This window comes from Engraulis encrasicolus, chromosome 2 (assembly GCF_034702125.1).
Source record: "Engraulis encrasicolus isolate BLACKSEA-1 chromosome 2, IST_EnEncr_1.0, whole genome shotgun sequence".
In the NCBI taxonomy this organism is placed as follows: Eukaryota; Metazoa; Chordata; class Actinopteri; order Clupeiformes; family Engraulidae; genus Engraulis; species Engraulis encrasicolus.
The window spans coordinates 56285301-56297778 of NC_085858.1; the positions used below are offsets into that span (position 1 = coordinate 56285301).

Consider the following 12478-nt stretch of genomic DNA (forward strand, 5'->3'; position numbering starts at 1 on the left):
AAGTAAAGTAAAGGGTTGAGCTCTCTCTCTCTCTCTCTCTCTCTCTCTCTCTCTCTCTCTCTCTCTCTCTCTCTCTCTCTCTCTCTCTCTCTCTCTCTCTCTCTGTTAGTGTGAATATTAAAGCACATTTCACCAAGTGTGTTGCACTGTTGTGCAGTGTTTTTACTCTCTCATACTCCATTATAATGAGATTTCATAAAATAAGTCTTGAGTCTTGGATGTTGAATCTTGATCTCTGGGACTCACCCCAGCTGTCTCCCCAGGACATTTGGAGATTGCAGAGGCTTTCATTTGGCTGCACAGGCAACCCAACTGCCAAATGCCAAACGAGCCTTTCAGACTTCCTCAAGTTTCTGCTTAATCAAAAGAGACTTCATTCTGTGCCTTTGTGTGTGTGTGTGTGTGTGTGTGTGCGCGTTTGTGTGTGTGCGTGTGTGTGTTCCTCTTGTCTTGCGAAAAGAGGCAGCAGCACATCCGGTTCCTTCTTCCTCTCTCTCTGTGTGTGTGTGTGTGTGTGTGTGTGTGTGTGTGTGTGTGTGTGTGTGTGTGTGTGTGTGTGTGCGTGTGCGTGTGCGTGTGTGTGTATGTGCACACGCGTACCCGCTCTCTTGTGTGTGTGTGTATAAGCTATCCATTTCTGCCTGATGCCTTCTTTTTGGATTCCCATAGACTTTATGCAGCATTTTCAGTGGCCATATAGACAGTGTGGATGACTACTAGACATTGGTGGTGGCATTTTTGTTTGTCAGCGGATTCCAAGCTGAAGCCACCTTTACAGTTTTACAGTTTCTTATAAAGTTAACTAGAACCACATTGTGCACTGAGGCATGTTAAAAAAAATATGCACATTCGGGCCAGCACACATTTTAGCAAGCAAACATTTCGACCCACTGCAGTGCTGAATAGGCTATTCCATTCTGTGATTGCAAATGCACAATCTTGGGGAAGTATTGATGACTTCCTATTACACTACACAGTATAGTTTATGTAGTAGCTGCTTAGATTAAATATGGCGGACCTTCTGGTTGAACCTACTGAAGCTGGACCTTTAACTGCTGATTATTCACTGATTCTTGAGAAAGTGGCTAAAACAGGTTGTAATCTTGAAAGAAAAAAACGAAGTGAATTACAAAATAATATGGTATATCCTCGTAGACAAAGGTCTTGGCTTTTCAGAAATGCACAAGGCCAATCTCCCCATTTTCCATTTTTTTCAGAAATCAGGTTTTTCTCCGATCATACCTTGTTTTTTGTCAACACCGTCAGACACAATTAAAAGCAATAAAAAGTGTATTGATTTGGTTGCATATGTATCTGGAGTTTTTAAGTGATTGTGTGTGTTTTTGGTTCACACATAAGCCTTTAAATGTTGAAAATTCACTTTCATTCTATTTTAATACCTTTTTTCATGTGTTCTAATTTAAAAATATGTGCTGTCAGACAATGCTTACTTAATCGCTAAATAGATCAAACATTTTTTTGTAATTTCACAAATATTCGTCTAGGCTTAAATTTGCTATTACTTTGATAATTCAACAACTACAAAGGAAAATTTTTTAAGCACATTCATTTAAAATGTCCAAAACTCCTTCTTACGGTGGTGACTTAAGAACTGACGGTGGTGACAGTAATCTGAAGGTGATGAAAGTGACCTAATTATTACCTACATTTAGCTAAATAAATAGCCCTCTCAAGTCAATGACATCTAGCATAAACACTTTATTTTTGTGTGTGCACAGTATGTTTGTGCATGTGTTTTTCTTCATTTGTTAGATACTCTAGGAAGTAGGCCTAGATTATTGAAAATGTGGCATAAACAGGTTTTAAGTTGTTCAAATCCAAAATATAGAGGTGTATTATCATAGATGAACGTCTTGGCTGTGCAGTGAATGTATTGGCCAAGCTCCCCATGTTTTACATTTTTCATAAAATGGGCTCTTTCTTGGTTTTGTCACCAGCGTCAGACAGAATTAGAAGTAAAAAAATAAGTTTACTGTATTTAAGTGAATTACTTTAACAATTCAACATAATTGTAGATACTTATTGGAAGCATATTCTTAAAACTTGTCAAAAACATGTAAAACACATGCTTTTTTGTGAACTACATCAGATGTCACCACCGTCAGGTTTTGTGACAAAAAACCCTCCAAATGCACCTCAGTGGTGGCTACAGTATCATTTTGGATCACAATTATTACTAACATGCCTAGTAATATTTCATTAACCAGCACAATTTAGTAGAGTATGGAACAAGATGATGAGCGGAACAAAATCTGACGGTGGTGACATCTGACGGTGTGAGACAAAAAAACACTCTTTTACATATTGTGCATTTTTTGCTCACATTAGCCACTTCGTTTTCGCTCTGTTTCTTGGGGGCTTCATGACGCTTCTGAAAAAGTATATATAATTAACATTAATGTAACAATAATACTATTAAAACCCCTGACGGTGTTGACAGTTTATGGTTGGGACAGTACCAGTGTCCAAACAAATGATCAAATTGAGGAGAAATTAGTAAACTTACAGGAGCTTCAGTGATGGTGAAGTACTCAGTAGATCTAAAGGTTTGAAAAGGGGTCCTACCTGATTTTATTGTCTTTTTAAAAAAATCTGACGGTGGTGACTAATATGCTGGACACACTTTGAGCAATCAGAAAATAGTAGTAAATATTGCTTTACACGCACTATGTGCATATCTGCAGAACCACTTCAATATGGACTTTCACATCATGGTGATATTATTCAATAATATCAGTGATTTTTACATTTTAGGTCAATTGAAATGATGATGTCTGTCCTTGGGACAGCTGTTTTTACAGGGTGTGGGCAGGTTTATAGCCATGAAAAATAATAAAATTACACTTAAATATTTAAAACGACTGTACATTTATGTAACAGACCCCTGTGTCTTTACCTGGATTCATTTTGTTCATGAAAATGTAGTTTATTTTTAACTAAATTGGCAGTTTATTGCAGAGACATGTTTTAGCCGCTTTCTCAAGAATCAGTGTATTAAGACATTATGAAGCACAGACATTATGTATTTTGGATCTGTCTAACGTTCTCATAATGAACTATGGTTAGGCCACATGTATAAGCTTGTGTGAAGAGTCCCATGTATTGAGATCATGGAGGAGGGCTGTGTTCTATATAGCATCCCACTGACCTCCTGTTCTCTTGGTGCACTGAATCCAAAAGAATTTCAGTTACAAATGGTACGGCCTAGCTCTTCTGTTCATCATGCCTTGTTGTACTACTTACCATCTCTCACCCTCTCCTCTTCTTTCCCTCTCTTCTGTTCATCCTGCCACCTCTCACCCTCTTCTCTTCTTTCCCTCTCTTCTGCCTCCTCTGCAGGGCTGGGTCAGTGGAGTGCGAGCTGGCTCCAATGGCTTTCAAGGAAACCTCATCAAAGCTAGCTGTGATTTTGTGGCTTTCAACACAGATCAGGGCGGTAAGTTTGACACTTTCACACTCACCATAAAACTATGAACCACTGAAATTTGTGTAATCCTCAGGGCTAATGTTTGAAGGAGGAGAATGTTTTAATGTAGGTTTTAGACATGCCGGGGCTGCATGTTCTTGAAAACTACACGGAGAGAAAGAACATACGGTACTGGTGCACTGACCACAGAGCAACATCTTCAACAGCTTTGTCAAAACATGCCCAGTCATTTTTTCCTGCAAGTTTTACTGTATCTCTCCAAGTTGTATTTCATAGCACCATTTTGGATCCTGATTTGTTTAAATCGCACAGTATTGTATACCCTGAAGCGTGCCAACAGCAACACCAGTTGGGAAGGTGCTAAACATGCCTGAAGTACCTGACACCCTGATGGCACTCATATGAAGCATAAAGCAACATTAAGTATTTAAAAAAAACATGAAACTAATGCACTTATGGTATGAATTTGCTTTGCTGCTGTCCATGGATTATCTGTTTGTAGAAGTGGACAGTCTGTAGTTCAAACGAGAGACCATTCCTCATCCAGCCAGTAGGGCGACTGAGAGAAAAAATGACTTAGCGTTGCTTTAAGAGCCTTTTGGACATGCTGTCTCTGTTGCATAGAGTGAGTGTGCAGGCTACATTGGCATGTGTCCAATGAGAAGTATGTGCTGCACGACTGTGATGTATCTGCCCTGACATGCGCTCGCAGATGCAGCTGATTTCAAACCCTTGGGTTGGGTTTGTTTACCGTTCCTGCTCATTTGTGAATCACTTGTGTCTGCCTGTGAAACCAGATGTAAACAGTTTATATTAGAGTGAGCGAAAACTATTTGCCTGGGTATGCAAATTTGCACATTGGTAGCCCATACACTTTTTTGCATTCAAATCAACAGCAAAATAATAGTCCACCACTTAAACATGTGGAGCAGGCCGGCTGACACTCTTACTTGTGCATGTTTACATTGTAGAGTGCTAGAATGAAAACAAAGGATTAAAAATAATTCGATTTATTAATCCCAAATCCCCAAATTTTCCTGAAAATTTCAGCACATGTATTTTACTCCTTAGACCTCCCTGAAGACAAATCATTATGTTTTTTTTAATGTCATGTTGATTAAGTTGGTCAAAGTTTTATAGTACAGGTAGCTGACAAAAGTGGCCACTAGGAAAAAAATACACAGTCAGTTTTCAGCACTAAATGACAGGTTTTCCATAGGGTTGTATTGAAGAAATCTATTAAAGTATTCAGTAAATAAAGTTGCATTTATTTGCAGTTTTCAACCGCATTTAACCTTTAACTGATTTTCTTATTTTCTTTTTCGTGTGTCTGTGCGTGCGTGCGTGTGTGCGTGTGTGTTCCGGGCAGGTGGTGGGATGGTTGGCCTGACGACATTGGAGGCTGGTGCGGATGGCAAATGGCCAGTGAATCATTTGGCATGTCACGGTGGTGAGAGCTTATTTCAAACAACCTACAAAAACAATGCAAACAGCTACATGAGCATACTTGTATATTGTTGACGTTGACATATACATATATCTTAAATAAAGGATGCATGGCATGGTTATGTTCAGCCAATATTATTGGTTGTACATGAATATATTATTGTCTACTTGCATTGCAATTACAACTTACTTACACCAGTATTATATTGTAATTACATGCATTGTCAATAGAGATATTCAATTAGTCTTATTTGCCTTTTTATTAGTTGTTTTTAGGTGTCTTGAGTGAACATTAAGTAATGCTGATTCACTCTCTCTCTCACATAATCACCATCCCTCTTTTTCCTGATCACCGTCAGATCAAGTGACAGACCTGGACTTCTCTCCCTTTGACAACAATCTCCTGGCCACATGCTCAGCTGATGAATCCGTGAGTCCCTCTATCTGTTTTTTTTCTGTTTTTCTCTCTCTTTCTCTCTCTCTCTCTCTCTCTCCCCCCCCCCCTCTCTCTCTCTCTCTCTCTCTCTCTCTCTCCCCCCCATACGTGTTCCTTTCTTGCTTGCTCTTGCCATCTCCCTGCCTGCCTTTCTCTTTTTTACACATAGAAATGGATGACTACTGCGAAAATAGACACTCACACACCCACACACACGCAGACATACACACACACACACAGACATGCGCGCACACACGCACAGATACAGTATATGCAATAAGTGTATGTCTGTGTGATGGTCACGTCAGGTGAAGCTGTGGCGTCTCCGTGGTGTTGAGGAGGAGCAGACGGGAGAGCCGGAGGTGACCGTCTCCCCCGGTGACGGTCGCCTGGAGACGGTGCTCTTCCACCCTGCTGCCCAGGGCCTGCTGGCCGTTAGCTCCAGCACAGCTGTGCAGATATGGGACGTCACACGCAACATGGCCTTGGCAGGTAAGCAAAGGTGTAGGCTTGGCTTGGAAAGTGCTGGGAGGGACATTACAATGGCAAATTGTCCGAGTATGTTGTTTTTGCCATTATATTTGTGAAAAAGTGGTGGGGACAGGCTGGGTTCATCTCAAAAGTGGTCAAGTGGACATATCCCCACCATACAGGGCTTGAAACTAACGGGCGCCAGGGCGCCAAATGCGGGTGAAAATCGCATCTGGCGTGTAACAAGTTGATCCTCACTAGCCATTTGGCTGGTAGTATATTATTGGGGAGTGATTGAAAAAAAAACGGTGATAGATTTCTCTGAATGTGTTCGCTATCAAAAAGGAATCCAGTCTTGCGAACCTAGGGCACTGGCTTGTCAAACACTGCAGATGCCCCGCCTACGTAAAGAAAGTCGGACACGCCAAGACGTGCGCCGCTTGCTCCGGTTTAAATATGTGGGAAAGTTTGCTCTCAACTGGCAAGCGACGCTATGTGCATATTTTGCGACCTGCCTTGTGACCTGCCTTTTATAATCCAGTAATGTTTTGCGTAGTTGTGCGCAGTTCTTAAGCTGTGTGTGTGTGGGTACTGACACAACCTTGGTTACAACGCACGTTATCGAACATTGCACAAACATTCTGTCAGCATCGCAATGTCTGTCTTGCTTTGACAACAGTGTAAGAAAACAGGACGACGACAGAAAGTCGGCAGGTAACGTCATCATACCTGTCAAATTTGAGCTTCACAAATCTGGATAATTCCCCGAATTTACGCCAAAAGCAGGAAATATTCAACAGGTAAAATTCTGACAATCAATGGGCCAGCAGTGACAAGTCGGGCGGTGCGTTGCTTTTCACGCTGACAGTTCGCGTGCGAGGCAGTCCTGTCCAGAATCCACCCATAACGTGCGTTTAAAAGGCGCATGTAGACTTTGCATATCGTTAAAAACATATGAAATATGTGTTCCCCCTTGTGGCTTTGTCGCCAAAATTGTCAGGAGTTGATGCAAAACGTAATGGTGCAGGTTGTCATGAGATAGGCTAAATAAGATATAGGCCTAAAGGCTAAATAATATTTTACTTTTATGATTGATATCCCAGAAGATGTGATGTTTCATGGCAGGCGACCGTGCATCAGACCTGTGTTGGATACATGTATTTGCACATTAATGAACAATGAAAATTCCTTCCACCTCAAAGAAACAAATGGCCTTCTTCACATAGTTCCAGACCTTGCACTTATGCGTGTGCCCTTGCACAACACAGCATGTTCATTGTGTTTGTCGTTTCTGATCAATATATAAAGCAAATAACACCAGACATCAGATCAGTTCTGTAATTTCCTGTCTGCTCATCCGAGTAAAATATTACTACATATTACTACATATTATATTATATTATATTATATTATATTATATTATATTATATTATATTATATATTATATTACCGGTATATTATATTATATTATATTATATTATATTATATTATATTATATTATATTATATTATATTATATTATGTTATATAGGGTCTAACATAATATCAATCATATCAGGCTATATAATGACTGTCATGATGGTTAAGAAAATAATGGCTAGTGAGGAAGCCGAATGGCTAGTGAGTCAGGGAAACCACTAGCCATAATGGCCGGTGACCAAAAAAGTTAGTGTCAAGCACTGCCACCATACACACCTAACATTACACCCATGCTGGTCAGACACACACCTCACGTGGGTGCTCTGTCTCTCTCTCAAACACTCACTCACTCACTCACTCACTCACTCACTAACTCATTATCACACAGATCACAGCCCTGGTAGGTATAGAACACACACACCTCACACTTTCTGTCTCCCACACCCTCGCTCACTCAGTCATTCACTCTCTCACTCACACATGCAGTTCATGTCAAGATGGGGTGAAAAAAAAAAATTCTGTGTGTGAATGTTTGTTGTGTTTGTGCTTCTTCCTGTATGTCACATTTATTTTTCTATTAAATCGCAAACATTTTGTGTGCAAATGACACTACGTGTTAAATAGTCACATTTAATCACAGAATTGTTATTGTAACCATATTGATTTGCCATCTTTTGTTTAGCAATGTCAGTGTTCCTTTTTGTCATGTTTGTCATTGTCATGTGTGTGTGTGTGTGTGTGTGTGTGGGTTTGTGTAAATGTGTCTTTGTCTGTGTGTGTGTGTGTGTGTGTGTGCGTCTGTCTGTCTGTGTGTGTGTGTGTGTGTGTGTGTGCGTGTGTGCGTGTGTGTGCGTGCGTGCGTGCGTGCGTGCGTGCGTGCGTGCGTGCGTGCGTGCGTGCGTGCGTGCGTGCGTGCGTGCGTGCGTGCGTGCGTGCGTATATGTGTGTGTGTGTGTGTGTGTGTGTGTATATATGTGTGTGTGTGTATATGTGTGTGTGTGTGTGTGTGTGTGTGTGTGTGTTCTGGGGACAGTGTGATCCCCAGGTTGCAGTGGGGTATGTGAGCTGTGAGCTCGAGGGGTTCTGAGGTAAATAACTACAGACTGATGTCACCTGACCATACGGGTCACATGACACAGGCAACTCCTTTCCCATCACCAATCTCCCCCATCCCCCCACCCACTCAACCACCTACCCCACCATCCCCCCACCCACTCAACCACCTACCCCACCACGCTCTCACCACACCAGCCTGCCCCCACTACCTTAGTGTGTGTGTGTGTGTGTGTCTGTGTGTCTGTGTGTGTGTGTGTTTGCGCATGCGGGCGTGTGCGTGTGCGTGAGCCTGGGCGTGGGCGAGTGCGTGTGTGTACTGTATGTGTATGTGTTCATGTGTGCGTCTCAAATGGTATAGAGTGTATGTGTGTATGTGTATGTTTCCGCATGTTTGTTGTCCATCATGTCAGTCAGTGATTTGGTGGCGTATTTGTGTATGTGCATAACAAGTACTGTATGTATTGCTGTTTAGCAGCTGGAGGCTAAACTGACTCACATACTGTCTTTAATGCTTTCCATGCCATTTCACAGAGCACAGGCTGCCAGGCTGTGCACAGCGCGTGCGTGCATGTATGTATGTTTGTGTGTGTGCGTGTGTTTCTGTGTGTGTGCGTGTGTGCGTGTGTGTGTGTGTGTGTGTGTGTGCGTGTGTACGTGTGTACGTGCATGCGTGCGTGCGTGCGTGCGTGCGTGCGTGTGTGTGTGTGTGTGTGTGTGTGTCATCACACTCACTACCTTCTGCTCCGTTCACTGCTCCTGCCCTTATCTATCTCTTCTCCCTGTCAGGCTTGTGTTGAAATTACCTTCATTTTATATTATGATCCCCACACTAATGTAAGTGTGTGTGTGTGTGTGTGTGTGTGTGTGCGTGTGCGTGTGCGTGTGTGTGTGTGTGTGTTCTCCAGTTCTGGAACAGCACCCTGACCAACTCCAGAGCTTTGCCTGGAAACAAGATGGATCACTGATGGCAACCTCCTGTAAAGTAAGTCATGTATCTACACTGAAAACAAAGTCAGTGTGCGTTGTGTCGGATGTGTGCTACGATGTGTCCAGTATGTACAGAACATTAAGCTTGTCTCAGAAAAGCCCCTGACTAGAAGAAGCATACTATGATTAGTCAGTATTTTGTTCCATAATTCCTGGAAAGTCAGGCCAGGGACCAAAGGGTGACCCTGAAATGCAGGGTTTAATTAAGGGTAGAACATTTCTCACATCATCACAATATTTTCTTAATTGTCTGGCTAGGATGTGAGGCGTCTTCTTCATAGTAGGAACGGAAGGAGATTTTCAGTACCGAGATACACCAGCAGGTGGCACCCCAGCACTTGTGATTTGACTGTGAATCTCTGCCAATCTCTGCCACTTACAGTAGCAGTGATGGAGTTTAATCTAGTGGCGTTTGCGTACCCAACACACACACACACACACACACACACACACACACACACACACACACACACACACACACACACACACACACACACACACACACACACACACACACACACACACACAGTTCTTCATTTATGTGGAAAATTGTGAAAATGATTATTGGGACATCATGTATTAATGCACCAGATGTGACCAATTCTGTAGACATTAGCTACAGTGTCCCAAATTCATAATGGAAATTTTGGTACCAGTTAAAAGGCAAGATGATACACTTTAAAATCAGCCCTTGGTCAGAGACACAGCTGTTTTTGTAGTGATTTCAAATATGGCATTCCTTCCATGTGACAAAATAATGTATTTTTGTATAAATATTTAAAAACTAAAGACAAGCAAAAGTTGACCTTAATAGAGTTGTCTTAATAATGAAACCTGGGAAGATATTTTTGAACACCTTTAGCTTCATTCAAGACATTTTGTTTTTGTGTTTTTTAGTTTTCTACTCGAACCATTGCCTTAAAATTAGAGTTTTCTTTTTCAGACTCGTTTTGTCTGTCGGGATGACGCATAACATGTATCTAAGAGGTCTTTCTGCTTGCAATCTACATTCTTTCCTCTTTTGCTTCATCCCAACTTGAAGAGCAAGAGGCCTAATACAGGGCCTCAATGGTTGTGATGAGCTACGTATGTTTGAGTTTGAGTTTCAGTAGTTTATTTGTCACATCCAAAGCCATAACCAAGGTTACAGCTTGTAGTGAAATTACGGTTCTGGTAGAACTCCAAAGCATGCAGAAATCATTAGACTAAAAATGTTTACATAAATTCACAAATGAATAAATAAGCAGTAAAGACAATGTCCATAGATGTCAGATTGTCCATAGATGTGTCAATCGAGGCAAGAGTTGGACGCGTTGTGCTGAAGGGGACTTGCCTGGGGGTTGAATGGCAGTTGCTCTCTCCTTTTAAACCGAGCTCTGACCTTGTGTGGTGTGGCGGCTGGTCAATGTTTGGGAGTTCTGTTTTCACTTGGTCCTCGTTGTGCCCACACAATAGGCCTCCAAGATCAGTGGTTAAGCACTCCACAATGGGCAACATGAGCTCCGGGGCTTCTTGCAGTCAATATAACAGATGTTACTCTGTCAAAAGGGGTAATTGATTGCAATTGCATTTCAAGCTAATGATACTTTTCATGTGATATGGCTGGTCAAAAGAAAACAAGCTCTAATGACTCTAAAGTCCCTACTTAAAATTGAATTGTTGAGAATAAGTCATGAATAGCAGTTAAGTTCTGACATTTCAAGCTCAATTTATAGTTCCAAAATTTGAGGTCATTGACATAGCAAATGATGCGCATGTTTTTTAAATTATTAAATTGTATGTTATTTAATAGTTACAGATGCCCTCCATTACCACACATTATGAAAATAATTACATTTTATCTGACTTTTTTGTAGCTTGTCTCAGCATATCCTCAAAATAATGTGACTTTCTATTCCTATCATTCCAATTCAAACGTTCTCTGTTGTGATGTAGTTCAACAGTAAACATGCTAAGTGCATTTTACACATCCTTGATAAATGTGATGGTAATTACCCGTGTGTCTGTGTGAATCTTATAAAAGTCTTGTATCCGAATCATCATATCTGTATCATCAGGAGTCTATCCACTTCGATCCCCAGTGTTGTGTTGTGTTGTGTTGTGTTGTGTTGTGTTGTGTTGTGTTGTGTTGTGTTGTGTTGTGTTGTCTTCTGTTGTCTTCTGTTGTCTTCTGTTGTGTTGTGTTGTCTTATGTTGTGTTGTGTTGTCTTATGTTGTGATGTGGTGGGTCTTGTGTTGTGTTGTGTTGTGTTGTGTTGTGTTGTGTTGTGTTGTGTTGTGGTGGGTCTTGTGTTGTGTTGTGTTGTGTTGTGTTGTGTTGTCTTCTGTTGTGTTGTCTTGTGTTGTTTATCAAAAGTGGATGATCTGTGTTGTGGGTCCTTATTATAAAAGCCTAGTTCAGATGAAATGCTTTACAATAAGCAGAGATTTGTGATAGAGCCGAAGATGAGGGATGCGTGGAAGACTCCACCTATGATTCAAATGGTTCATGATTTTTTTTCTTGTTTTTTAAACATTCCAAATGCTGTTTGGGCTCACAACAGTAAGCTGTTTTTTATTTAACTTCTTTTTTTATTTTTCTTCATTGTATGAAGTCTTGAATGCCATCATAATCACATCATAAACAAAGCAAGTACAGTATATCCCCAGCTCAGGTATGCAGTATGATGTTTTGATGGAGAAGAAGATGGGTTCCGAGATACTGAATGACTGTCACTACGTGTGTGACTGTGTGTGTGTCTATGTGTCTGTGTACATAAAAGTCTGGCATTTGCTACTGACAACTATTTGAAGCTCTTGTCAAATCTTCTGGCTATTTGCAGTGCACATGAGCAATTTGGCGTCGTCCCCCTGGAAACGGAAAGCCCTCTCCTCTCCTCACTGTTTAGTCAGCACACAAAAGACTGCAACAATGTGGGAGGATGTGAAAAGAAGCTGTTTGACAACGACAGCAGTGCAACAGCTGTTTCTACAGAGAGACAGTTTCTTCATCTAGTCTGAAGCTATGTAAATAGTCTCATCTGCAACTATGAAGTCTTCTGCTATGCAGCCCAGTATGCAACTAATGCAGCCTACCTCGTATGCAGCTATGCAGCCTCCAACGAATCTGAAAAAAATATTTTTAGCAAAGGATGTTTAGAATTTGAGTAGACTGCATATTGCAGGGCACTTGCATGGTCAAGTGAATGAAAGGGCCAGAGCGATGCTAATTGAGAA

At 41.2% G+C, this 12478-nt stretch overlaps 1 protein-coding gene across 2 annotated transcripts in view; it reads left to right on the forward strand.

The window, feature by feature from the left end:
- Window positions 1–12478, forward strand: part of coro7 (coronin 7) — a 143756-nt gene that overhangs the window by 1943 nt on the left and 129335 nt on the right. For both annotated transcript variants that reach the window (XM_063192545.1, XM_063192546.1), the window contains exons 2-6: window positions 3361–3457; window positions 4818–4898; window positions 5254–5324; window positions 5639–5822; window positions 9181–9257. In XM_063192545.1, coding sequence (XP_063048615.1) covers window positions 3361–3457; window positions 4818–4898; window positions 5254–5324; window positions 5639–5822; window positions 9181–9257 — 510 coding nt within the window. The remainder of the gene's footprint in view (window positions 1–3360; window positions 3458–4817; window positions 4899–5253; window positions 5325–5638; window positions 5823–9180; window positions 9258–12478) is intronic.